The sequence below is a fragment of the Nycticebus coucang genome, chromosome Y (assembly GCF_027406575.1).
Source record: "Nycticebus coucang isolate mNycCou1 chromosome Y, mNycCou1.pri, whole genome shotgun sequence".
Lineage (NCBI taxonomy): Eukaryota > Metazoa > Chordata > Mammalia > Primates > Lorisidae > Nycticebus > Nycticebus coucang.
Window position 1 is genome coordinate 32,137,134 of NC_069805.1, and position 27,046 is coordinate 32,164,179.

The 27,046-nt window shown below is 42.1% G+C and overlaps 1 gene segment (V, D, J or C); it reads right to left on the minus strand.

The window, feature by feature from the left end:
- Positions 1-17,520: 17,520 nt before the first annotated feature.
- On the minus strand, positions 17,521-24,241 carry LOC128579062 (immunoglobulin lambda variable 5-39-like). The segment is given in 3 exon segments: positions 17,521-17,702; positions 23,726-24,073; positions 24,196-24,241. Coding segments are annotated over 3 exon segments (576 nt in total).
- Positions 24,242-27,046: the final 2,805 nt, after the last annotated feature.

Sequence of the window (27,046 nt, forward strand, 5' to 3'; positions counted from 1 at the left end):
AAAAAAAACAGAAAACAACTTCCATGTATATAGGTCTTGAAGTGAGTGAAGAGGCTGTGTTATATTGGGGGCTGTTTTCATTTTTGTAGAAGAGATCTGAGATGGTATTCTATTCTAATTAGAAATAAGTTTTGTAATGGGGAAAAAAAGAACACTTAAGAATGTAGGTATAGGTGGCACATATCTTAAACTGATTGGAGAACAACCCTATGCTGAATATGACATGTAAGACAAACCCACAACTAATATACTAAATGGAGTAAAACTGAAAGCCTTTGCACTTAGAAAAGGAACCAAACAAGTATGTCCTCTGTTCACTACTATTGCCACTACTATTCAACATACTGCTGCTGGAAGTTGTAGCTAATTCAATCAGCAAGAGAAGGCTATAAAGGGCACCCAATTGAGGGAAGAGGACATCAAATTCTTGTTCGTTGACCAGAATATTATCTTATACTTAGAAAACCCCAGAGACTCAACAACAAGACTCATGGAAGTAATCAAGAAATATAGTAACAACTCAGGGTATAAAAACGGTGTTCACAAATCAGTAGCCTTTGTATATGCCAATAACAGCCTAGTCAAGAAGCTAATCAAAGATTCAATTCCTATCAGAGTACACTCAAAGAAAATGAAATACCTGTGAATATACCTTAAAAAAGGTGAAGGATCTCTACAAGGAGACTTATGAAACCTTAAGAAATTCATGAAACCTAACGAATGGAAGAACATACAATGATATTGGCTGGGAACAATCAACATTGTTAAAATGTCTATACCACCCAAATCAATTTACAGATTCAATGCAATCCTGATTAAAATACCAACATCATACTTTGTGGAACTAGAAAAAATAACTGTTTGTTTTGTACGGAACCAGAAATAAAAGCATATAGCCAAGGCAATTTTTAGTCATAAAAACACTGCTTTAGATTACATTATAAGTCGACAGTGATCAAAACAGCCTGGTATTGGCACAAAAATCTGAACATAGACATTTGGAAGAGGATAGAAAATGATAAACAGATGAAACCAATCTCTTAGACCCATCTGATCTTTAACAAACCAAACAAATGCAAAAAGCTCCCATTCAACAAATGTTGATGGTAGAACTGGATAACCACATGTAAAAGATTGAAATTGGACCCACATCTTCCACCATATACAAAAATTGATTCAAGATGGATAAAAGATTCAAATCTAAGACATGAAGTGACACAAACTCTAAAGAAAGTATGGGGAAACCTCTTAGGGATGTTGGCCGGGGGAAAGATTTTTTTATGAAGAAGACGTCAGTGGCAATCACAACAAAAATACACAAATGGGACTTGATTAAACTGAAAAGCTTTTGCACAGTTAAGGACACAATAATTAAAGCAAATAGACAATTTTCAGAATGGGAAAAGATACTTGAATGTTATGAATCTGACAAAAGCTTGATAACCAGGATGGATAGAGAACCCCTATTAATCAACAACAAAAAAAGAGAAAACAATCTTGTTTATCACTGGGTAAAAGACATGAGCAGAACCTTCTCTGAGGAAGACAGATGAATGGCTAAAAAATATGCAAAAATGCTCATTGTTTCTAATCATCAAAGAAATGCAAATCGAAACCACCCTGAGATATCACATAACCCTTATCACAACAAACTATATCCAGGAGTTGCAGATGCTGGCATGGATGGAGAGAGGAACACTTTTATACTGTTGGTAGGACTGCAAGCTAACCGCTTTGGAAAAACCTGTTGTAGGATGGGGACAATTTTTTAAAAAAGAAAAATCTAAAAGAATATTTTAGAAATCTTTCAGTGTATTTGGATGTAAAGAAACATAATTAAAAATATAACAGAAAAAAACTTCCTTGTGTTGAAGAAAGTCTTATTTATACAGATTGGAGTAGTTAACCATATTTTAGGCAAAAAATCAATGAAAAAGAATTTTATCAATCTTATAAATAGCCATGTCCTCACAAAATCTTAAAAATTCCTATAGGTACTTAGGAAATATTACTTTCATATTACATTATACGTCAGAGAAAAAACAAACTATATTCATTTAAACTCAACCATTTCCACAAGACAATAGAACAACAACATGTTTAGTTTTGAGGTAGAAAGTTCTGGCTTTTACTTTTATAATATATAGTACAGGTGAATTATCTTTGCATGTAAAAAACATACCTCCTGAATAAAAAAACATCCTTATTGCCTTATTGAACAAAATGTTTGTTAATGTACTTTAACTGATTAAGAAATGATGCTAAATTATTAAACATGAATAAAGAAGCCATGGAATGAAAGTTCTGGCAGTGATCACTGACTGCAAGAGAGATGTCTAAAGAACTGGTAAATATTGTCAAATTGACTATAAATATTAGATGTTACATTAAAAGGGAAAAGTGAAAAAAGTAGTAACCTGGAATTTAAATACCAAATGACACTAACAACATTTGAAGAGAGGTGACAAGTATAGTAAAGTCATCTTTCAAATTGGGAGATTTTATGATAATAAAGGTGATATAATACAAAACAAAGATAAAATTTTATTGTCTTATTTAACATCAGATAACACTGTCAAAATATGTAGAGCAAAATTTGTTAGAAATGTAAGGCAAAATTGACAAACATAATACTAATTGAAAACTTTTAATGGATTTTCTAGCATATATAATTCCTTATTAAACAGAAAGTCTCAAAATTGCAGACGTTACCAGCATAACCATTAGTACTTATGGTACGAAGCCAGAGTTTTGCCATATTCAGTAAAAGCACATAGTTGTCATAAATTAATTAAGTAGGAATGAAAATGTACTGAGAAAATCAGGAGGAAGAAGTAAGAACTGATCAAAAGAGAAAAGCAAGATGTTAATAAAGAGTAAACATTAATGATTTAGAAAAAAATTTTTTCTAGTATTTCTAAACAAAACAGCAGAATGAAACCTCGAATCGCTTGTCTGACAAGATTGAATAGACAGATGGCGAGCATATCTGATCAAGGAAAAAAGAATACAAATTCACAAACATCATTAGAGAGTAAGAAAATTGATAAAGCCACAAAATGTAAAAGATTTCTTCAGATTTTAGCAGAATATTGTATGTAGATCTTATCTAAAAAAAATTAAAACGTGGTGGCTCATGCTGTGATCCCAGCACTTTGGGAGGCTGACACAGAAGGAAGACTTAAGGTGGGAGGCCGACAGAGAAGGATCACTTGAGGCCAAGAGATCAAGACCAGTCTGGGCAACATAGCAAGACCCATGTCTCCACAAAAAATAAAAATGTTAACCAAATATGGTATACAACTACTCACTATGATGAGGCAGGAGGATCACTTAAGCCCAGGAATTTGGAGTTGCAGTGAACTGTGATTATGCCACTGAACTTCAGCCTGGGTGACAGAGGGAGACCCTGTCTTGAAAGAAAAAAAAAAAAAAAAACTTAAGTGGTACACAAAGAATAAGGAGACAGAAAGGAGAAAGATTTAGAAGACACGGGAGCAAAGATAGTCAAATTGCCATGCTCTTCTGGCTTGTCTAAAGTTATTTAGGCTAGAAAAACCCTGATACTGAACTCTGAGAAAGGAGGGCCACAAATAGAAAACTATAGAACAGTTTCCATTTTAATACCACACCTGACATACAGCAATGCTCAATGAAAACAGTGCTATCAAATTGGTAAAGATATTTTTTAAATAGTATTCAGATGTCAGTGAGTTTGCAATGAAGCTGGCATCATATCCAGTTGTTGAAAGTGCTTTCTGAAAACAGTTTGTTAGTGTGAAAAATTCATAAAGACATAACCAGAAGTACTAACTACATATACATACACATATGTAAATGTTTTTATATATGTGTGTGTGTATATATCAACAGATCTGTTAACATAATAGTGCTTATTAATGCAAAAAAAATTAGAATAACCTAAATGCCCAAATGGGCAGAGAAGTAATTTTTTTTTTTTTTTGAGAAATAATTTTAAAAGCATATGTATGGGCCAGGTATAGTGGTTCATGCCTATAATCCTACCATTCTGGGAGGCTGAGATGGGAAGATGCCTTGAGCTCAGCAGTTCAAGACCATCCCGAACAAGAGCATCATCTCTACTAAAAATAGAAACTACGGCTTGGCACCCATAGGTCAGTGGTTAGGGCGCCACCCACATACACCTTGGCCGGCGGATTCAAACCTGGCCCAGACCTGCTAAACAACAATAATAACTGCAACAAAAAGATAGCCAGACATTGTGGTGGGTGCCTGTAGTCCCAGCTTCTTGGGAGGCTGAGGCAAGAGAATAATGTAAGCCCAAGAGTTTGAGGTTGCTGTGAACTGTGACACCACGGTACTCTACCTGAGGGTGACATAGTAAGACTCTGCCTCAAAAAAAAAAAGAAAAAATTAGGCATTGTGGTGTTTACCTATAGTCTTAGCTACTCAGGAGGTTGAGGCAAGAGGATCACTTACACCCATTAGTTTGAAGTTGCTATGAGCTAGGCTGACAACACAGCACTCCAGCCTGGACAACTGAGTGAGCGTGTGTCTCAGAAAAATAAAAAGGCATATCTATGTTGTATAGCCATTGTGTTTATAAATTTTTCTAATGGTATGGTACCTTTGTACTGTGTATACCAAAATATAAGGTAATCTACATATCCCCAGTAAGAATTTAAAAATAGGAAAGGTTTTGTGACCTAGTTGAATAAATAAACTATATAGGGATATAGATAAAACAGATCTCTATTCAAAGTATTAGTTTAAATATACACATTTGAAATTACATACATATTAATTTAGAAATAATATTTTTTCCCCTCTTCACTTATAAAATGGTTATTTGTCATTGTGGAGTGTTTTTGAGATGGGGTCTCACTAGGTTGCCCAGGCTGTCCTCCAACTCTTGGGCTAGAAGGATCTTTCTGCCTCTAATGCCATCTAAGTAGCTGATACTACAGATCCATTCCAGAACACTGGGGATAACATTTTTTAAAAGTTTGTATATATTTTGACTTCCTTGTTTTCATCATCACCAGAACCACCGTTTAGCCATCTAACAGTTTTCCATCTTAACATCCATGTACCCTCTTTTCTATATTACAGCTCTTTTGAATCCAAGTATTGAGGCTACTATGGGAAAATTATCCAAATTATAATTACCCACTTACTATTTGTATTCTTCATAACATAACCACTCATACTCCTGGTTTTTAAAATCTCCATATTTTTTATGAAAACATTCAAAGTTCCAAAGTGCCAAAGTTCAAGGAATTATACGTGGAACCCTTGTACCCATCAACTACATTTAACAGTTGTTAACTTTTTCTCTTTTTCCTTTATTACGTATCTACATGAATCCATCTTATTTTTTGGTGCATTTTATAAGAAGTTACAAATGTCCCTAAACACTTTTGGATGCATTTTATTAACCAGAATTCAATATTTATAATTCTTTTTTGTAGTATTTGCAGTTTTGAAATTTATATATATATATATTTTTTTTTTTTGATACGGAGTTTCACTATGTTGCCCTTGGTAGAGTACTGTGGCATCATAGCTCACAACAACCTCAAACTCTAGGCTCAAGTGATTCTCTTGCTTCAGTCTCCCAAGTAGCTAAGACTATGGGCACTGGCCATAATGCCCGGCTGTTTTTAGAGATGGGATCTTACTCTGGCTCAGGCTGGTTTTGAACCTGTGAACTCAAGCATTCCAACTGCCTTGGCCTCCCAGAGTGCTACGATTACAGGCATGAACCACCTTGCCCATAATTCTTTTTTTTTGTAGAGACAGAGTCTCACTGTACCGCCCTGTGGCGTCACACGGCTCACAGCAACTTCTAACTCTTGGGCTTACGCGATTCTCTTGCCTCAGCCTCCCGAGCAGCTGGGACTACAGGCGCCCGCCACAACGCCCGGTTATTTATTTATTTTTTTTTTTGATGTGTTACTTAGTTTAATGTAAGCATTTCACATTGTATATCGAAGCAGTACCCTAAACCCCATAAATGCATCAATGTACAAAGTTATCATTTAATAAACTACTTCCTCATTTTCTTTTTTTTTTTGTTAAATCATAACTGTATACATTGATATGATCATGGGGTATCATACACTCGCTTCATAAACCATTTGACACATTTTTATCACAGTGGTTAACATAGCCTTTCCGGCGTTATCTCAGTTACTGTGCCAAAACATTTACATTCTACCTTTACCAAGTTTCGCAATTTTCAAAAAAAAAAAAAAAATGATGTATGCCCATTAGTTAAGCTCAAATGCCCACTTGTTCTGTACTTTTCTGCAGTTTGGCCGGGGCTGGGTTTGAACCTGCCACCCTTGGCATATGGGGCCGGCACCCTATTCACTGAGCCACAGGTGCCGCCCCCCATAATTCTTAAATATGACATTCTATGAGTTTTATTAAAGGGCTAGACCTGTATAATCCAACCTCATCAAGATACAGAATATCTCCATCACTCCAGAGAGTGCCTTCATGCCTCTTTCTAGTCAATTCTGGCGCCTACTACTGATTATATTTTACACCAGTCATAGTAGGATGATGTGGTTAGGGCGCCAGCCACATATACCTTGGCTGGTGAGTTCAAACCCAGCCCAGGCCTGCTAAACAACAGGCCTGATGATGATGGATCCTAATCATCCTACTATGACCAGTGTAAAATACTGGTTATAAAGCCAAGATATTTATATGGCTTTCTCATATCAAAAGTGAGGGGAATAACCAGTATTTCTCTAGTAGATAATTGTAGTGGCACATAGACTGTATGGTCAGTATCAGCATTATCAAAGGAGGGAGAAAGGCTCATGGTATGCCTAGGTGTGATCCTGAGAAGGATATGACATCTCACTTTGTGTTATTCCAGCTGAGAGTAAATAATCATGAGGAATTTTTTTTTAAAATCAAATGTCATGAAAGATTAAGAAATGGTCATGTGTTGAGAGACAAGTAAAGCTGGTAGAAATGTTTAAGACTGTCTAAAGAGTGGGCGGCACCTGTGGCTCAGTGAGTAGGGCGCCAGCCCCATATACCAAGGGTGGCTGGTTTAAACCTGGCCCCGGGCAAACTGCAACAAAAAAATAGCCAGGCATTGTGGCAGGCGCCTGTGGTCCCAACTACTCGGGAGGCTGAGGCAAGAGAATTGCATAAGCCCAGGAGTTGGAGGTTGCTGTGAGCTGTGACGCCACAGCACTCTACCCAGGGCGATAGAGTGAGACTCAGTCTTTTTTTTTTTTTTTGAGACAATCTAAAGAGATAATGAAGGTAGTACCTGCTTCTGGACTGGATCCTGTACTGGAAGGGAGAAATGATTATAAAGGCCATTATTAGATCATTTAACAAGGAATATACACAGTAGATTAGTGTAAATTTCAATGTAAATGTAAATTTATGAAATTGACAGTTGTACCATGGTAACAGAAGAGTGTATCCTTGTGTCTTAAGAAATACTTATTAGACAATGCTGAAGTATACTTCAGGTTATAGGACCATACTACATGTAATTTATCCTCATATACTTCAGGAAAAATGTATATATACACATGTGTATTATCTATAGAGAGAAAGCTTATTATAAGAAGGAGGTTAAACATTAGCAATGAGCAACTCTGGGTAACAGATATATAGATGTTAGTATTGTTTATTTTTCTTTTTGTGCATCAGTAGCCTGTGGTCCCAGCTACACCAGAGGCTGAAATGGGAGGATTGCTTGAGCTCAGGAGTTAGCAGCTGCTGTGAACTATTGTCATGCACTGTACTTGAGCCTGAGCAATAGAGCAAGGTCTTGTCTCCCAAAAAAGAAAAATCATAACCTGCAAACTAGTAGTGGTTATTACTATTGTCTTAAGTCATTGCTTTTAGATATTTTCAGTAAACAGAGCAAGAAAATTTTACGTATTTGTATATATTATTTATCTCATCAGAAGTTAATTTCAAACACACAAAAAGTTAGAAAAATAAATAATACCCCTTTCCCCGAAAATAAGACATCCTCCGAAAATAAGACCTACTTACAGGAAAGATAAGATGTCCCCTGAAAATAAGACCTAGCGCGTCTTTGGGAGCACACCTTAAAATAAGACACTGTCTTATTTTCGGGAAAACAGGGTACTAACATCTATGTATCCTTTACCCAGATTTCCGTATTGTTAACGTTTAACCTTATTGCTTTTTTGTTTTTAATTTTTTTGTAGAAATGAAGTCTTGCTATGTTATATAGGCTGATCTCAAACTGCTGGCCTCAAGTAATCCTCCTGCCTTGGTTTTCCAAAACAGTAGTTGTGAGCGATTGCACCCAGAGAGATAATGATCTTAAAATGTTTTCTACTAAAACTATGCCTTCTTAGAAGGTGATGATTCCAAGTCTGGGGCAGGAAATATATAAAATGAGCTTGGAATATTTATCATTCCATATTTCAGTGAAGCTATCAAAGACTAATATGAATTCTTGTCAGAAGGCCTTAGGATACAATTTTAAGCTATTTTATCTTGGTCAAAGATGGGACAGTGTAGGCTTTGATAAGATATAAATTACCATGGTTTAAAACCCCTCAAAAATGTTTGAATTCATCAGCTTATAATGATAATTTTTAAAATTAATTTATCCTTATCCAAGGATGATAACCAGTTCATTATCTTAAAAATTAGGCAGATGGCCAGCCACAATGGGATGTGCGGTAGTCTCAGCTACTCGAGAGGCTGAGGCAGGAAGATACCGTGAGTCTGGGATTGTGAGGCCAGCCTGGGCAACATAATGAGAATTGTTTCTTAAAAAAAAATTAATCATATGAAGAAAACAATCATTTATCTTACCTTTCTGATATGAACTCTTGTGCCAGTGGTTTATCTCATCATAGGTAAGGGGAGGTGTAATCCAGCTTAAAAAAGTTTAAAAAGTTAAAATATGACCTTCTTGTAATCCCTAATTAGTTAATATATCTAAACATTGAACATCGATAGTTGCTAATACTAAATAGAGAGAAAGAAAACTTTACATGCCCCCTGATGAAATAACTTAGTATACTCTAGACTATGGCCTTGTCAAAGGAATCAAACCTTTGTCTGGTCAGTCCTCAGGATCCAGCTGCCTGTTTGTAGGAAATGCCAAGGTCAAAGGAGCAAACTCGTGAATTACACCAAGAATATTCAGTGAGCAAAATTTAGATTGTGGGAAACCCAAACAGCTTTGATTCTTTGACAGATACATTGTGTAGGAAACAAAAAAAAAGAAAACCTTTAGCGAAAAATAAAAATGATTTTAAAAGTCATTTCAAACTTTTAAAAAATGAGAAAGACTAAAAAATTAAACATGTATTTAATAGGTGATTTATTCTCAAAACTCAGGGTATGGCACATAAAAGATCCAGGATATTGGTAAACTTTTTTTTAAGTACTAAGGAATTCTTAAGATTATATGTTAAGGGGAAAGCCTGTGATATATTCCATGATTTTGACAAGGGATAATTAATAGTCAGGGTTTCCACTAAACTATCATCCAACCGAAGTGGGAGTAAGAATAGGAAGACTAGAATGCAAGTGGGGAAGGAATAGAGAAAATACATTATTGGTAATGGGTTGCCATTAATATTTGAAGGAAGTAAATGTTAATGAATGGAACTAAAACTAGGCAAATTGTGAAGGTGGCAAATTTACTTTTAATGTCTATTTTCACTTGGTAGTAAAAATGTAAACTCCTTAAATGTTTATTGTGACAACCTAAACACAGGTATTTTTCTTGTTGTTTTAACAACAGCTATTATGATTTTATAACCCTAAATTCTAATACATCAAAATAAAAGGTATTAACATTTCACTTAAGATCATTCAGCATCCTCAGCTTTCAAAGAAATATAGTAAACACCTTAAAACAATGAAAATAGTGTTAACAAACTATACTCTAAATTAGTATGTGACCCCAAATGTTGGTCTTCTTAACAGGTGATGGGCAAAATCCCAACTGTAGAACCATCTTCAGAAAAGTTGGCATGACACTCATATTCACTCTTGTCCCAAAGAGGGTGGGCATGACAGTGGGGCTCCTGGGCCTAAGCATCTGGTTGTAGTATAAAGCAGGAAAGGGGAAATGTCTGGACAGGGCTCTTGGAGGGGAAATCACTAAGATACAGCCTGAAAGTATGGCTCATTAGGGTAGATTTTGTAACTTAGAGTGTGGGTGAGGTAGCCCCCAGTGAGGTCTCATAAGTGGAGGGTAACACTCCCTCATCCCTTGTAGGATTTCATTGTTTGAAAATGATCTTGAAGTTCAGCTTTATCTTGGAGACCACAGTATGTGCTGCCTTTGCCATTTTCCTCCTGCCATTTCTCAATCAATGTCTCATCTCCAGCCCTCTCTGGAAGTTTGGCCCCTAAGAGCTTGGTGGCAAAAGACTGTTAGCATGGCAGAGCCAGATGTGAGCTACTTCCCTCCAGGAAGGCAAAGCTCTTAGAGCCGGCAGGACACCCAGGCCCTCTGTCTGCTGCCTCCTCGCCCCACCTCCCTGGTGGCCTCATGGGGCCATTGTCTGCCTCTCCGAGATTATATGTGGGTGGCCTTGTCCTGTGATATTTGTGTGACGCTCATGCCTATGAATGTTTGGGGAAGAATTGAATTGTATTTGTTTTGGCATGTTGAAAGTGTCAGGCTTACCTGCTTCAAATTTATGGGCACCCAGCTGTCACTGGAAAGTATGTACTCCCCGCCTCCCCACCCCCACGGTCCAGGTCTGCCAGCCCTTAAAGGCAAAAACCTTTTGAAATTCAGGGTCAGCACTTGCAGCCAGAAAGTGGTTGTACTGTCCACCTTCAGATAGCTCGGCCCCAGAAAACTTGAAGCAGTTAAGTCCCAAAATGCCGCCACTCATACAATTCAATTTCTCCTCAAACATAGGCAGGAGCATCAGACAAGTAACAGGACAAGGCCTCCTACATATCATCTTGGAGAGGCAGACAACGGCCCCATGAGGCCACCAGGGAGGTGGGGTAGGAGGCAGCTGACAGCAGGCGTGGGTGTCCTGTCTGCTCTAAGATGAGAGCTTTGCCCTCATGGAGGGAAGTGGCTCACCCTGGCTCTGCCATGCTAACAGATTTTTGCCAGCAAGCCTTTAGGGGCCAGGTGGCAGAGAGGTTGGGAGATGAGGCATTGACTCAGAATATAAAGGATAAAAAATGACAAAGGCAGCACACACTGTGATTATATCCTACAAGGGACAAAGCAGCAGGAAATGGAGAAAGAGTCCTCTAAGGCAGTGGTTCTCAACCTGTGCGTCGTGACCTACAAGAACTGTATTAAAGGGCCACGGCTTTAGGAAGGTTGAGAACCACTGCCCTAAGGGAACTCAGGGAAGAGAGCCACTTCTGATAGCCAAGCCAAGTAAGGAAATGTTTTAGAAATAAGAAGTCTTTCCCAATCCTATCAAATGCACAGACATCCAAGTGGGCTGCACCTTGCAGCTGCCAGCAAAGATGGCTGTCACGGCAAAGGTGGGCATGGAGGCCACCTGAGTAAGGTTACACACTAAGCAAGAGTTAGGGAAGTGAGTGAACTGAATGTACAGAATGTTCTGCAGCCTCACCAGTGAGATTGTCTAAGTAAAGGTCCCTGGCTCTGCCCTGCTATAACCAGCCTTCCCTTCCCCCAAGGCAGGTATTTCCCCCAGGAGAAGGCAAAGGGCACCAGGGATGCCACTGCCCTGCTGGTGGCTGAATCCAAAGATCTGAAGCAGATTTCCTTCACATAAATCAAAGGGTAAAAGGCTCTTTCTAATAGGTGCCATGGTCCAGATTTGGGAAAGGTGCTGGGGGACCAGAGTCAAGGGACAAAGGCAACTTTTTAGAGGTGAGCCTCCTTCTGACCTTCATTTGCAGCCAAGCACCTGTATTCTTGAATCCTGCATTAATGGGCAATACAGGGGCTGGAGACACGACAAGCCCACCTCCCACAAAGCCTTGGGTGGGTGTTGAGGATGCTCTAATGGAGATGCTGCTGCCGGTTGTGCCCACTCCAGTGGTGGTGGTGTTCTGATGGAAGGTGGCACTGGGGGTGGCTCCATGTGCAGGTTTCTTGACAGGCGGGCTGGGCACCTTGAAGACCTCGCTTGTCTGGATGGGTGTGCCTGGCTCCATGTGCAGGTTTCTTGACAGGCGGGCTGAGCACCTTGAAGACCTCGCTTGTCTGGATGGGTGTGCCTGGCCTTGAGGTGGCTCCACGTGCAGGTTTCTTGACAGGTGGGTTGGGCACCTCGAAGACCTCACTTGTCTGGATGGGTGAGCCCAGCCTTTTCTGACGTAAGCTCCCCCCACAGCTGGTGGTAACATGGCACTGCAGCCTGGGAAAGAGAGTGACACTCTGTCTAAAACAAATCAATGAATAAATACATACATAAATAAAGCATTTGCAATTAGTGGTGACTGGATGAATTTTCAGTAAATAATGTTGGAAAAATCTTCTCTTAGATTAGTTCAGGTAACCTGGTATCTATAGCCTCAGTGTTTTAACACCATAAATAGGAGATCATTTCTCTCTCTCCAAAACCTAAATGGGTGTTTTTTTCCTGATTGGCAGTGATTTGGGGATCACAGTTTCTTCTATCATAGCCCCACCTTTAAAACAGGCTTTCCCAGTGCATGGTCATCTGCACCAAACACAAGGGGAAAGATCAGTGAGGATGGCAGCATGAGGCTTTTATGCATCAGGTCTAAATGGAGTTCCCACTTTCTACCCACATTCCATTGGCCAGAGCTCAGTCTCCTGGTCACAGTGAACTGCAGAATAGGCTCAGAAAGGTGAAGGGCTGTACACCAAGGGAAAAAAAGAAACGTTTCATCAAACATTTCTATCTGTTTGGGAAAAAAAATAAAAACTGGGGAAGAGGAGCAAGATGGCGGCCAAGTAACAGCTTCCTTGCAACCGGGCATGATGAGTCTGGGGAGACAAGACTCCAGGCATCTCTGGCTTGTGGGATCTGACCATAAACATCCCTTCGAGGACACAAGGAGTCAGCAAGAGCCTTCTGGACCACAGGAGGAGCACAAAAGCAGTGGAAAACTGGCAAGTGATTGTGTGTGTTCATTCGGTCTAATCCTACTGGCAGCTGTAAGTAAAGCGGCAGTGAGATTGCAAACAGGGAAGGCCTTAACTGTAAGCTGCTTTGTTTTTTTTGGACTTGGAACTCAATTGAATTACTTTGGGAGAACTTAGACGAAAGTGTGGAGGACTTTGAGCATTGTCTAGGGCCTCAGACTGAGCTAATAGTGTTCATCTGTGGTCCAAATGGCGCCATTGTGAGAGAAGTACCCCATCAAGTTCTTCCCTCAGGGTTGCAGAGAAAGGTTCAGGTGGGAGCTAGTAATCTAGTGACTGAGCAGCCTAAAGGCAGGGACTGAGATGCCTTGCAGCCTTAGCCCTCAGGGGCATAAGTGAGATTGGTTTTGGCACACTGGGTAAGTGGATAGCCACTTCAGGAGTGATCCCAGTGACAATCACTTTCCTGGGAAAGCTTCTGCTTAGCTAAGTTTAGCAGTTGAAAGTGCCTTTGACTTGGGATGAGGAGAAATTTAGGGTCTCCACTTTAGGCTCTCAACCCTGCAGGGTTTGAGAATCAGCAGAGGCCTCCAGGCTCCATCTCATACAGGCATATCACCATTGTGATTAACAGCTCATACCCCAGTAGATCGCCTATTGCCCAGACAATATTCATCAAGAGATATATACTGCATTTTTATCGGTTGTTATTATTGTTGTTGATGTTTTGTTTTTCATTTCAACTATTTCTCTATAGATTTTTCTTTTCTTTCTTCATTTTTATAGTGTCAATATAATTTCCCATTGTTGCCTTATTCAACAATTAGAACTTCATTTTTGCTAGTGTTTCTACCCGTATTCGGTGGGATTACACCAGCGGTGCATCTTACAAGGGTATATGTGAAACTTGGTAAATGGTCTGTGAAGCTAGTGAATGATGCCCCATGATTATATCAATGTACACAGCTATGATTTAATAAAAAATAAAAATAAAAAAAAGTTTCCTTTTTCTAAGGGTAAATAATTGGCCCTAAAAGATATTTTAATCAGAACTTGGTAGATAAAAAAAAAAAATACCTTTACAAACTAAAAAAGTGTTCTAAATACAAACCCTCGCCTTAAACAAGGTTATAAAGTCTTTACTGCAGTTTTTTGTCTAGAGAGGAAAATGAGGTGTGTGCTCCTTAGCCAGAGTGGAGCCATCCAAAATGGTTAAAACTGCTTTGTTCATGACCTTGCTGAGGCTCAGAGAGTTTGTGCCTGAAAGTAAAAATCTGACATCTAAGCTCACCTGAGCCTGAAAAAAATAAGTGTTCCCTGCCCAGCCCTAAATATCAGCCCCTTCACAGCAACACAGATGAATCAAGGATTTGACTCCCAAGAAGACAAGTGAGAATGTAATAACCAGCATAAGGACCCCTAAAAGCCCCTAACTGTCTCAGCCTGAGTCCCTGCATGTTTCAAATGCCCCCCCTTGGGTTAATTCTGAGAACAAGTGTCAGTACAAGGAAGTTTTCTGAGTTCCCAAAGACTCCTAGGCACAGGTAAAACAATGGTGAAAACTTACTCAAGCAGAGTTTTCCAAGCTACTGCATCTCCTAAGTTTGTCCCCAGCACAATTCTGAAACAATCAAGGCTACAGAAACTCATTTACTTTCCTATAGATAATGTGGGTATTAAAATAATCATCTCAAACTAGTCGGGCCTGGTGGTGGGTACCTGTAGTCACAGCTACTTGGGATGCAGAGGCAAGAGCATCGCTTGAGCCCAAGACCTTGAGGTTGCTGTGAGCTGTGACACCACAGCACTCTACTGAGGGCGACAGAGTGGGACTCTGACTCAGAAAAAAAAATGATCTTGGAGGAATGTAGGGTGAATTATTCATTCTTTACACAAATATTTAGGAAGGCCTATCACGTGTTAGATGCCAGGGTTGGAACAGTTTAGGGACAAGGCCTAGATCCCTGGAGCAGGAGAATCCAGCATTGAAGAAGGTTGGAGATGGTTCCAGAGGATGCCCCAGGCCAGAAGACTTCAGTGTGACCCAAGAGAAGTGGGGTGCAAGGAGTCAAGTCTTCCACAGACCCTGCCTCCCAGCAGACAGCTCAGTAGAGGGGTGTCTCAGTGGCTGCAGGGCCTGTGGGTGGCAAAGGCTCCAAAGCCTCGAGACACCTCAACGTTGAGTTCACTCAGGCTCCAGTGGAGGAGCAGGCAGGGGAGGAGGACACAGCCCCATCCTGAGGGTGGACACAGCAGCAGAGGCTGGTGCCCCTGAGACCTCCCCCTAGGAGAAGCTGCAGGGAGCAGCAAGGTGGTCGGAGCCCCGCCCTGCCCATCCTCCCCCTTCTCCTTTCACAGATCAGGTCTCTGGTCTGAAGTTCCCTCCTCTGCCAGCTCCCTTGCCCATTTGTCTTTCACCCATTCCCCTCCCCACACAGAATAAATCTCTGTCCAGTCCCTCACTGTCACCTGCTTATCACTGGCTCCATACTCAAAATATTTTAGTTTGCAGATAAAACCTCACTTAGGAAACTGTGAGAAACAGGCTTGTTTCATTACAGCCTCATCCCCACGTCGAAGCCCTGAGATGAGCTGCATCCAGTAGTGGCCTAGGCTTCCCCGGATCCAGGGGAGAGTCAGGGACCCTCAGCCCTGGAACTCACCTGCATCTCAGGTGATACCAGGGAGGTTCCCTGGCTTGTCCCGTTTCCAATAAGAGTCACAGAGAACAAGACTGATGTCACCTTCTATTTTCTGTCAAAGATCCCAGCCTTGCACCACTTGACACCTAAGGACTGAAGTAGTTTTAAAAAGCTGTTATCCAGTTCTCAGATTGTTCATGAGAGGTTAAAAGCTTTCTGTACTATGCTGTCAGTTCTGGGCTGTTTGTTGTTTTAAATTTATATGAAAATAGTTTCCTTATCTGGAATCTCACTATGTATAGAACTTAGAGGCAATTCTGCACGACACATGCTTTTGCTGGGACCTGGAGCCTACTGGGTTTGCAACTTGGTACCTGACAGCTGTTCTAAGGCTGCTCAATATCAAGTTCTTTCCGAACTGTTAATGAAAGTTTCTTCTATGTGTTCTAGCAATAGTGCTAACTGTTTACATTCATTTTGTCTCATTTTATTCCACTTAAAGGAATTTTAATTTTTCACGGAATATTGTTTTGTACTCTTTGCCACATGATTCAGTAGAGGCATTGTGTGGGCCTGTGGTTAATAATGATGATTTCCTGTGTGCATTACAGCAAGTCCCTCCACAAATCCTGGTTCCACTGGAACATTGTCTGCAGAGGCTACAGGGGACATCTCTGGACCTGCGTGTGTCCCCTGTGGTGACTGAGTGACAGGCTCTAGAACAGACCTGGAACCCAGTGTAGCCCTGGGGCATTGTGACTGGCACAGGTGAAGTCTACAAGATGCTGTGTCTCCTGAGCCTGGCCTGGGTGGATGGGCCTCGTTCTGTCCACTCTATTGTCTCTAGAAGGAGATCTGTTCTTGAACATGAATTTTATGCTCATGGAGGTGAGCAGGCTCAGTGTGTAATTTCAACAATACCTCAATCTAACGTGTTTTGAAGTCAGGGACTCAAGAAGAGCCTCAGACCTTCCTGGCTTATTCATAATTAGAATCAAGATTATGAAAAGATTCCTGACACCATCAGCTACTGGGAAATGCAATAAGTTTTAGAATGAGGTTCCACTGCAGTCCCATCAGGGTGGCTATAAACAAAATTACAGATAATAGCAGATGTTGCTGAGAATGTGGAGAAATTGAAACACTCACTTGTTAGTCATGGAGATGTAAACTGGTGCAGCCTCTTTGGAAAGCAAACATTTTCCTAAAAAGAGTTACTATGTCACTCTGAAATTTCACCCCTACTAGACACCCAAGATAAATGAAGACATATGTATACCAGTATTTACAGTGACATTGCTCATAAAATCAAAAGGCTTAGCACCCAAATCCCCAAATGATAAATAGTTAAACCACCTTAGAATATCCATACTGTGGAGTGTTTTTTGGCAATAAAAAGGAATGAAGTGCTGATACCACTAAATTAAAATTTTATGAAGTACAATTCCAAACAAGTGGACCAATAAACATTTTAATGCATTATTTCCTTAAATTATGGAAAAAACAAAAATTGGATTTTTAGCTCAAAGTTATAATAATACTGGCTATTACCATAATAATTGTTTCTTTGTAGAATAATGGAAATATTCACATTTATATTATGGTCATTGGTTGTACAACACTGTACATACTAAAGAAATTGAAGCTTATAAATGTATGCTATTTGTGATGTGCTTTAAAAGATGTTTTCAGAAAAACAATAAGAAAGACAGCAAGTCACTGACATGGGAAGGTCGCTGACCCTCTAAACATGTCTGTGATCTGAGAATCAGATCCCCAGATGTGGACACTTCAGGGCTGGTCACAGTCAGGCTCTAGGCTGGGGTTTGTCACAGGCAGTCGTGAGGGTGATCACCGGGGAGCAGGGGCAGGTTTTTGTCTCAGTTCCCCATGAGTCTGGAGCACTGTGTCAACATTCAGACTGCTGTCCCATGTGAAATAGTAATAATCAGCCTCGTCCTCAGCCTGAAGGCCCGAGATGGTCAGGGAGGCCATGTTTCCAGACTTGGAACCAGAGAAGTGATCAGGGATACCTGAGGGCAAAGAAGTGCTGAGCATCACAGTTTTGGGGGCACCACGAGAAATCTGCTAGTGCCATCTCACACCATACCTTCCAACATTGTTGCTGTTTCCAGAGCAGGACAGAGTGATCACCTGTCTCATAGACCCTGACACCAAAGCTTCCTGTGTCAGTCTGGACTGTACCCAGGACCCTGGAACAGAAGAGGTGGAGACACAGAGAGATGAGTCTGGAGTCAGTGTCCACCACATGCTCTCAAAATGAAAGGGAGAAATCACCGCAGGTGTCCTCCCCACCCAGGCACTTCTGCTTCCAAGGGCCTGTCACCTGGCAGAGAGTGAGAAAGGTGAGCAGGAGAGGGGCCCAGGCCATGGTGGAGATTCCTGCCAGCTCTGATTCTTGAGGGCCCAAAGCTGCCTCAGAGCTTCCCCTGTCTCTTGTACCTACTTCCCCACTGTGGGGACTGAGAGGGCTTTTCATGCAAATCATTCCCTTCCCTTCAAATGGCCTCCCAATCCCTGGGCACGGAAGCTTCTGTGCATGAGGCTGGCAGGGCCTGGCCTGAGCCTCCCCAGGACTGGCGCTGAGATTAAGCAGCCAGTCTGTCCCCCGGGACAGTGAGCACCAGGCCTCCAGCAGAGAGCAGGTGGCTGGTTTCCAGTCGGGCAGCCCCATAGCGCCCCCTGCTGTCCCAGGTATGGATTTGCTCAGGTCTGGGATGCCAAACAGAGGACCCTGGGGAGAGCACTGGGCTCCCCACCTCTTGTCTGCTGCCCTCTTCAGGCAGAGGGACCTGTTCACTGGCTGGTGCCTCCTCCACAGGACAGCTGCTGACCTTGGCTAAGCCCTGACTTCAGTGATGGGGCCTCCTCGGTAGTTTACTCTGTGGCCATTTCTTCCACTGTGGATTTGTTGTGGGGTCAGCTCACCAGAACCACAAAGGACAGTGACAGCCCAGCCAAGACCTGTTAGTTGGAAAGGCCTAGGATGCTGGCTTTGCTTTCCCTCTGCCCATGCTGCGCCATGACAGGGTGGTTGCCTTTTCATGTTCAGTTGTGAGACTTTCTATTATAGGTGAGATATTAGAGCCTTCTCAGATATGTGATCAGCATGTGTTTCTTCTGTTGGTGTTTGACTTTCTATCTCTTTGATCATGTCCATTGACAAACACTTAAAAATTTTCATCAAGGCTCAGCGCTTGTAGCAAAGTGGTTACCGCACCAGCTATATGCATCAAGGGTGGCGGGTTTGAACCTGCCTGGGCCAGCTAAGCAACAATGACAACTGCAACAAATAAATAGCCAGGCATTGTGGTGGCCACTTGTGGTCCCAGCCTCTTGGAAGGCTAAGGCAACAGAATTGCTTAAGCCCGTTGCTATGAGCTGTGATGCCATGTCACTCTATGGAGGGTGACATAGTGAAACACTGTCAAAAAAAAAATCATCAAATCAAATTCAAAAGTTTTGTAGGTTATACTTTTGGTGTCATATCTCATAACCCATTCCAATATCCATATTTATTAAGCTTTTATAGTTTTATGTTTGTTCAAAGTGTTTTATACTTACAACTATTGCATTTAGATCTTTACTACACTTTGAGTTTGTTTTTGAATGTTTTCTAAGGTGGAAGGCCATAGTTATTATTTTTCATGTATATATCCAGTTCTTTCAGCAGAATTTCCAGAGAAGCTGGAGAACCTATTATTTCATCCTGTATGTTCAATTGTCTAGAGATGTATAATTTCTGAGCTCTCAATAATACCTAATTAATTACACAGCTATCCTTATGCCTGTACTGCACCATTTTGATTAATGTAGGGTTATACTAAATTTTGAAATTCTGAAGTGCAATTTTGTTCTTCTTCTATAAGACAATGGTAACTGGGATCCTTGCTATTCCATGTCAATTTTAGGTCACTTTCTGTTTATCTGTGGAGCAGCAACCACAACAGCACATGGAGCTTGTAGAGACGCTGGTGAGTCTGTGGTTGCCTTTGGTGCACAATCAGCCCTCCATGTCCAGGTCTCCACATCTATGGATCCAACCAGCCACAGTCAGAAAGAGTTTGAAGAAACAGTGAAGATGCACAACAATGCACAATACTACACATGAAATACAGCATACCTGTGACCATAGATTCTACACTGGGTAAGGTATTATAGTCTGGAGATGACTTTTTTTTTTGAGATAGTCTCACTTTATAGCCCTAGGTAGAGTGCTGCAGCATCACAGCTCACAGCAACCTCAAACTCATGGTCTTAAGCAATTCGCTTGCCTCAGTCTCCATAGTAGCTGGGACTACAGGTGCCCGCCACACAGTTGGCTATTTCTTTGTTGTTGTTGTTGTTGTTGCAGTTGTCATTGTTGTTCAGCTGGCCAAGGCTGGGTACGAACCCATCAGTCTTGGTGTATGTGGCCGGTGCACTACCCACTGAGCTATGGGTGCCACCCGTCTGGAGATGATTTTAAGCATATGAAAGAATGTGCTTAGGTTATAGGTAAATACTCTCCCTTGAGCACTTGTGGATTTTGCTATTTACATGTAGTCCTGGAAACAAGGTCCCATGGATACAGGGGAACAACTTAACAATAATAAGATATATAACCCATGAATTCCATTTGTTTAAGTGATCTTTAATTTCTTTAACAGATATTTTTCAAGGAGCATGACTTCATCTTCCTTCCTTAAAATTATTTTTAAGGATTATATAATGGTATCATAATAGAAATGTTTTCTTAATCCTTCATTTGAATTATTTTTTGTTAATATGTAGAAATACAAGTCAATTCTGCATGTTTGTTCATTAACCTGAGAGTTCCCTGAATTCATTTAACTCTAATTTTAAATGAATTTTGCAGGAATATGTAACTGTCATCTTTGGATGGAAATGTTTTTATGTCTTTCTTTCCACCATGAGTCACTTTTATTTGATATTCTTGCCTAATTTTTCTGGATATGACTTTCAATACCATGTTCAATCAAAATGGTAAAAAAAAATATTTTTATCTTTCTACTGAATATCAGTGGGAAACCGTTTCAGTCATTCACCACTGAGTATAATTTTAGCTGCCTGAGTTCCAACTAAAGTTTTTGTTTGTTTGTTTGTTTGTTTATATAATATTGTGGAATTATAATGTTGTGTAAGTTACTTTCTGTCCCTAGTCTATCAAGGGGGGGTATCATAAAAAGGGTGTTTATTATTGTCAGTTTCTTTTCTCCATCCACTCGTATGATCTATTCCCCAAGTCATCATTCCATGGATGTATATTATGATGTCGGATGTTCTTGTATTGAACCAGCCTTGTATTCCTGGTCACATCCTGCTTGTTTATAGCACACGATCCTTTTAATACGTTGCTGGATTCAGTTTGCTACTATTTTCTTGAGGTTTTGCATCTTCATTCATAAGGGATATTGGCTTTGGAATTATTTTTCTTGCAGTATCTTGGTCTCCCCTTTGTATCAGGGTAATGCTGGATTAATGGAATCAGTTAGGATATATCATCATCTTCACTGTATCCTGGAAGAGATTGAGAAGGATTGGATGTTGCTCTTTAACTGTGTCATAGAGTTCACCAGGAAAGCTGTCTGGTCTTAGGCTTTCCCCTGTTGGGATATAATGTATTAACAACTAATTCCATTTAACGTATCTGTTTACATCTTTCTAGATGTTTTATTTTACATTGAATCAGGTATGGTAGCTTCAGTATGTGTAGGAATTTGTCTATTGCCTGTAGTTTAACTAGATTGTTGCTGTAAAATTGTCTGTTTTTATTTCTTAAAGGTGAAAAGTTAGATTGTTAATTTCAGATCCATATTGTTTCTAATGTTGGCATTTATAGGTATAAGATTTATTCTGAGCACTGGTTTCACTGCCCTCCATAACTGTGTGAACGCTCTGTCCACTGCTCCTAGGAAACTTAGCCTTACATCTTTAATGTCCCCAGGGGAAGTCAGGATGCTCCTCATGTGCCCGAGAATTACAGGGGTGTCAGTGCTGGGAGGAGCTGGTGAATGACACTGAGGGGGTAAGAGCGCGGAGATTTCAGGTCCCTTGGGGAAGCAGAAAAGGTGACATGGGGAGGATACCAGGAGAGGGAGGGGTGATCTTGGCAGAGGAGAAGCCATCACGGGGTCTGCATAGAGAGCCCTGCCCTCCTGGGGAGGCCTAAGGAACTTGCAGAAGGTGGTGGGATGAATGGATGAGGGTGGGAGGCAGCTGGATAGACTCAGAGAATCTGTGGGAAGACTGACCTGGTCAAAGGCAGTCCAGTCTCAGCTCAGTGTTGTCCAGTGGCAGCTCTGTGGGCTCACATGCTTTTTATCTGTAATCTGTCTGGTCTCTTCTCTGGGCACCCTACAACTCCCTTTACATGAAAAGGTCCATGTCCTCATCTTCCCTCCTCAGTGCTCTGGTGACTCTGGGCAGGGACATGAATTGTGCTGACTGACTTTGCTGCTGCTGCTACTGCTGCTGCTGTTCCTCAGGTCACCACAGTAAGAGCAGGTAGCCTCTCAGGAGTTCCACACAGGCTGGGGGTGGGGGGAAGAGTGGTCAGCCCATTGGTGGTGGGGGCAGGAACTTGCCTCTGAGCTGTGCTCACATAGTTCACAGGGCCTTCTGTGGAGTGTGGATGACAAATAAATGCTCATGGAGCCATTTGGGGATGCCCAGCACAGCCTGCTGAATTCCATAGTGTTGACAGGGCACATGAGTCTGTCCTGTCCTTCTTAATTCCTGATACTTGGAGTAATTTCATGCAAATATCAACCTATTCCTTTCCTTTCCATACCTTGGTTGGAAAGGATCCATTGTGTGGAGAAGGAAGAGAAACTCTGAGTCATCCCCATGGGCTAAGGGATGTCCATGCACCAGGTACCTTAATGGGGCTGGAGCAGTCTCACCTGCAGGAGAGTCATCACACCCAGTCCCGCAAGGGGACGCTCAGCCATTGCACTAGAGGGGACACATTGGTGTTCTCTCTCTCCCTCAATCTCTCTTTCTCTCAGTCAGACCAGCCATGCCCCCTGCTGGCCACAGAATCACATCCCTCTTCTATACATTACACAGCTGACTGTCCTAGCAGGTTCACCTGCCTTTGATGACTTTTTTCAACTGGAGGAAGAAGTGTGGTATTGTAGGATTTTTTGCCCCCAGGTGCCATCATGGAGAGTCTCTTGGGACTGCAGGAAACCACATTTGTTCTTCTGAATCCCCCACCCCTGCACTTTCCACTTCCTGCAGGGACTCCAGTTGACCCCACTGTGGTAGGCCTTGGTTTCAGCTCTCACTTAGGCTTTCCAGACACTCTGCTCACACTATTATAATGTACCTCTTTATTAACTTCATGTCAATTTACCTTATTGCAGTATGCTGGCATTTTCTGCAGGATCCCTAATTAATACTCTCAGCCATATTTGTGTCATATACAGACTAAGTTTTGAAAATTAACTAACCGTACTCGGAAACAGTCAAAACTCTTCTTTCCTTGGAAGGATTCTGTGTCCTAAGCAAGGAATAACTGTTCTCATAGAGATGACTCAGAGTGTCCTGTTAGTGATGGTGCAGACATCCTATAAGAGGAGTGGGGGCTCCCTGGAAAGGCCACAGACTCTCACTGTGGACCCTAAATGGCTGGAGATTTCACCACTGATGCTGGTTGTTGCCCTAAGCAGTGAGGCCTGTTGACTTTATGGGATGATCCTCAGGTTCTGATCTAGAGGTAAGATAGAAATGAATAATTTTTCTTCTTTCTAGAGGAAAGAAGGCTCTAAGATAGAGACCTTCTGAGCAAACTTGGCTGCACAGGTGATAATTCAGTGTTATCATGAGGGCTCTATTTTTGCTTTTTGCATTTCTCAAAATTCAGAATAATGAATGGAAAATTGAAGGTACAGCCTTTATGTGCCTGATGGTCCTTCCAATTAGAGTGTGTGTGTGTGTGTGTGTGTGTGTATGTATATATATTATTTATTTCAAAGTTTAAAAATTGTGATAGGATGGGGCCCTGAGCAGAAGAAGGTTTTTGTCTCACCTCTCCATTTGCTTGTGTCACTGTGAGAAGCATTGTTGTACCATATGGCACAGTAATAGTCAGTCTCGTCCTCAGCCTGCAGCCTAGAGATGTGCAGGATCCCTGCATTGGCCGAGGGGTCTTTGGATCCAGAGAAGTGGCTGGGGACCCCAGAGCCCTGGTGCTTATCTGAGTCTGACTTGAATCTCAGGAGATACCGGGGAAGGCTCCCTGGATTTTGTTGGTGCCAGTATATCCTGTAGCTACCAACATTGATGCCACTTCTCAGGGTGCAGGTTAATCTGGCGGATGATCCAGGAGATGTAGAAAGGGAGGGCAGCTGAGTCAGCACAGGCTGGGAGAGGGAACCTGGAAAAACAAATGCTCAGTGGTGCTGGTGTAGGGACCAGGGTAATGTTTTTCAGAGATCTTTGCGAGAAGATCCAGAATTAGGGTAGGGGCTCTTTCTGGCCTCTGAGGCCTGTCCCTACCTGAGCAGTGAGACAGGACCAGGAGAAGGACAGGAGCCCAGGCCATAGTGGACACAGCCATGGTCGCCACAGTGGGGCTGGGCTACTCCAGGCCCCCTTTTCTCCCCATCCTCTGCACAGAAGGGGCTGCTCATGCAAACGTGTTTCCATGCACCGACTGCCCAGCCCCTCCATGACCCTGGGATGGGACTTAGCTCTCCCTGCAGACTGAGGAAGGGTGGATTGGCTTTGCCCCTTGGGAGAACCCTGGAAAGAGGCATCTGCTGAGACCATACAAAGGTCGCTGCTCAGGGGACTGTGCCAGGCCAGAGAGGACACAGCTGCTTAGTCCCCATCTCTGAACATAGGGCCCAGGCCAAAGGCCCAGGCTCCTTGGAGTGACTGGTCCTCCCTGATCAGGTGTGTAGGGACCACAGGGAAGTCCCCCAGTGCCCCATGCTTGTCTCTGCTACTTCTCAAGTCACTGTCTTTTTATAAGGCACAGTCTGTCAATTCTGACACTTTGTGTGTAATTAATGTCATTCTCACTGGCAAAAGGAATCCTGGACTATGAGAGGTGAAAAACTGTATATAAATGACAACTTAATTTGTTAGCCTCCTCAGAAGATGCTACAAATATAAAATTCCTTCCTTGGTATGTTATTTAATATATACATATATATGTACTTTTTCAGGACCATGGTTCTTATAGGAAATATATTCCATCTCAACTGATATGAGTGCACTGGTGTTTTGATTTTCAGATTTGTGCTGTGGTAATTGCTGTGCTGATTGACACAGCAAAGAGAAGCACAGTGGACCCTGATGTTTGCAGCCAGGGAGCTCACATGGTGCCATGTTGCACTCAAATAAAGTCCGGCTTTCGCTCCATCCTCAGACACACTTTCCTCAGCATCCTCCAACTGCCCCACCCATTCAGAATCAACACCCCTATAGATTCAGAGCCCATGAACCCATCATTATTTTCCTCACCAGTTTTCTCAGGAGGTTCTTTGAGGAATTTGGCATTGAACAGTGGAATATATGACATTCAGGAACCATGCAGTGAATTTTGAGCCTGATATTTAATATTTTGATTACAATGAGTATTACACAAGTTTTTAGTTCAACAGAATATTAAGTGACATTCACCCCAGCTCATGTCAGCTGACTTCTGTCCCCTGAACCTGCTCCTCCATCCACTTGCTCCCTATGGTGTTTTTTTACTTGATACCTGGAGGGCAGTCAGGTCCTTCTGCACTGTCTGTGCAGGAGTCCAGGGGGTCCAGTCCATCGTACTGGTCACCTTCCCCAGGACTCAAGTCAAGGTTTATCTTCTGTTGTCTAGCCTGTGAGGTCAAAGCTGTTATTGAAAAGTTCTTTGAATCAACTCAAATCTTGCACTAAAATTTCCACAAAGAAGAAATTGTCATCTTGGACTCAGACTTGTGCCTCTTCCTGGGATTGTGATTTAGGTGAACTCACCTGCACATTTGTCAGATGGGCTGAGTTTGGTGCCAGGCAGTGCTTTGATTTCCATGGAAACAGAAATGAGAAAGCAGAGAAATAGCAAGAACCCCATGTCGTGTTCCCCTGCATCTCCAATTCCTGTGGGGAAACCCCACAGAGAACAGACACGGCCCCCACTAACACTGTGGGCCTGTGGACCCTGCTCCGGGTAGCTGAGAGCCCCTTGTGCTAAGTTCCACACTGTCTGCACAGCTCCCTCCTTCTGTCCTCTGCCTGCTCTGCCCCCGGTGCTGAGTGCAGCTCCCGGTCACTGCTCACCTAGGCCCTGCACAACCCCTCTGTGTGACTTGTTCACCAATTTGTCCTCACATTATGTTCATCCCTTTATAAAAGAGAGGGACACTTCAAACCCACATATGAAGAGTCTGGTGAATGCCCCTATCTGTTTACAAATATACCACATGTTCTTCCCCATGAAGAAACTGCAACACATTTAGCTTTTCCCTCCCTCCTTCCTTCCCAGACTCTGGCCTCACCTCCCCCTCCTGTGCCTGGACAAAAGCATGTGATGTTCCCATGGAAACATGGCTCCTAACCCTGGACCCCTGCCCTTTCCTCACTGCTGCTTCTCCTGCATATCCTGTTCCACTGACCCACGGGGATGTTTATTTCATTGTGCATAATGTACAAGGAAACCTATGCAGGTAAAACTTCATGGCCCTCTGTGGACAGCTCCCCAAGTACAGTCTGATGATAAAGACACTAATGGAGACGCAGAATTGTGATCCCTGTTGTCAACACGTGTTTCCCTCTTGGCTCGGCCTCCCCAGAGCATGCTGTATATTGTGCTGTTCATTTTTCCTAAACATTTCACCTTTCCCAGAATGATGACAGAGCATCCGAGGAGCAGAGATGAAGAGTCACCTGGGCATCTGGCCAGGTTTCAGGATGACTGGAGGGTCTGTGGCATTTGAATTCAAGGTTGTCTTTAATGAGGGTCATCAGAGGAACATGATGCACAGAGACCCAAGGGCTCTTCCTCAAAGTCATTCCATTTTAAACCGTGATGAAGGAGAGTTTAGTCTCCTCCTGGATAAATGGTTTAAACACAGCCTTCCTGTGTTCAAGAGATAATCAAAAATGTCAACTGGAATCGATGGCCCAGTCCAAATCCCAATATTGTGCAATGTTCAGATAAAATTTCCTGGTGTTCATGGATCCCTGTAAGACCCTTGACTGTGGGGTCCTCACAGAGGGAGGATAGGGGATTTATTGTAACACAGAGCTGCTCTCTGTCACTGTACACACCACACTGACATGGGGACTTTCTGTAACACCCTGGCCTCCTCTGAGTGTCCTACAGATGGTGGGGCCTGAACGTGGCCCTGACAACCCCACAAGA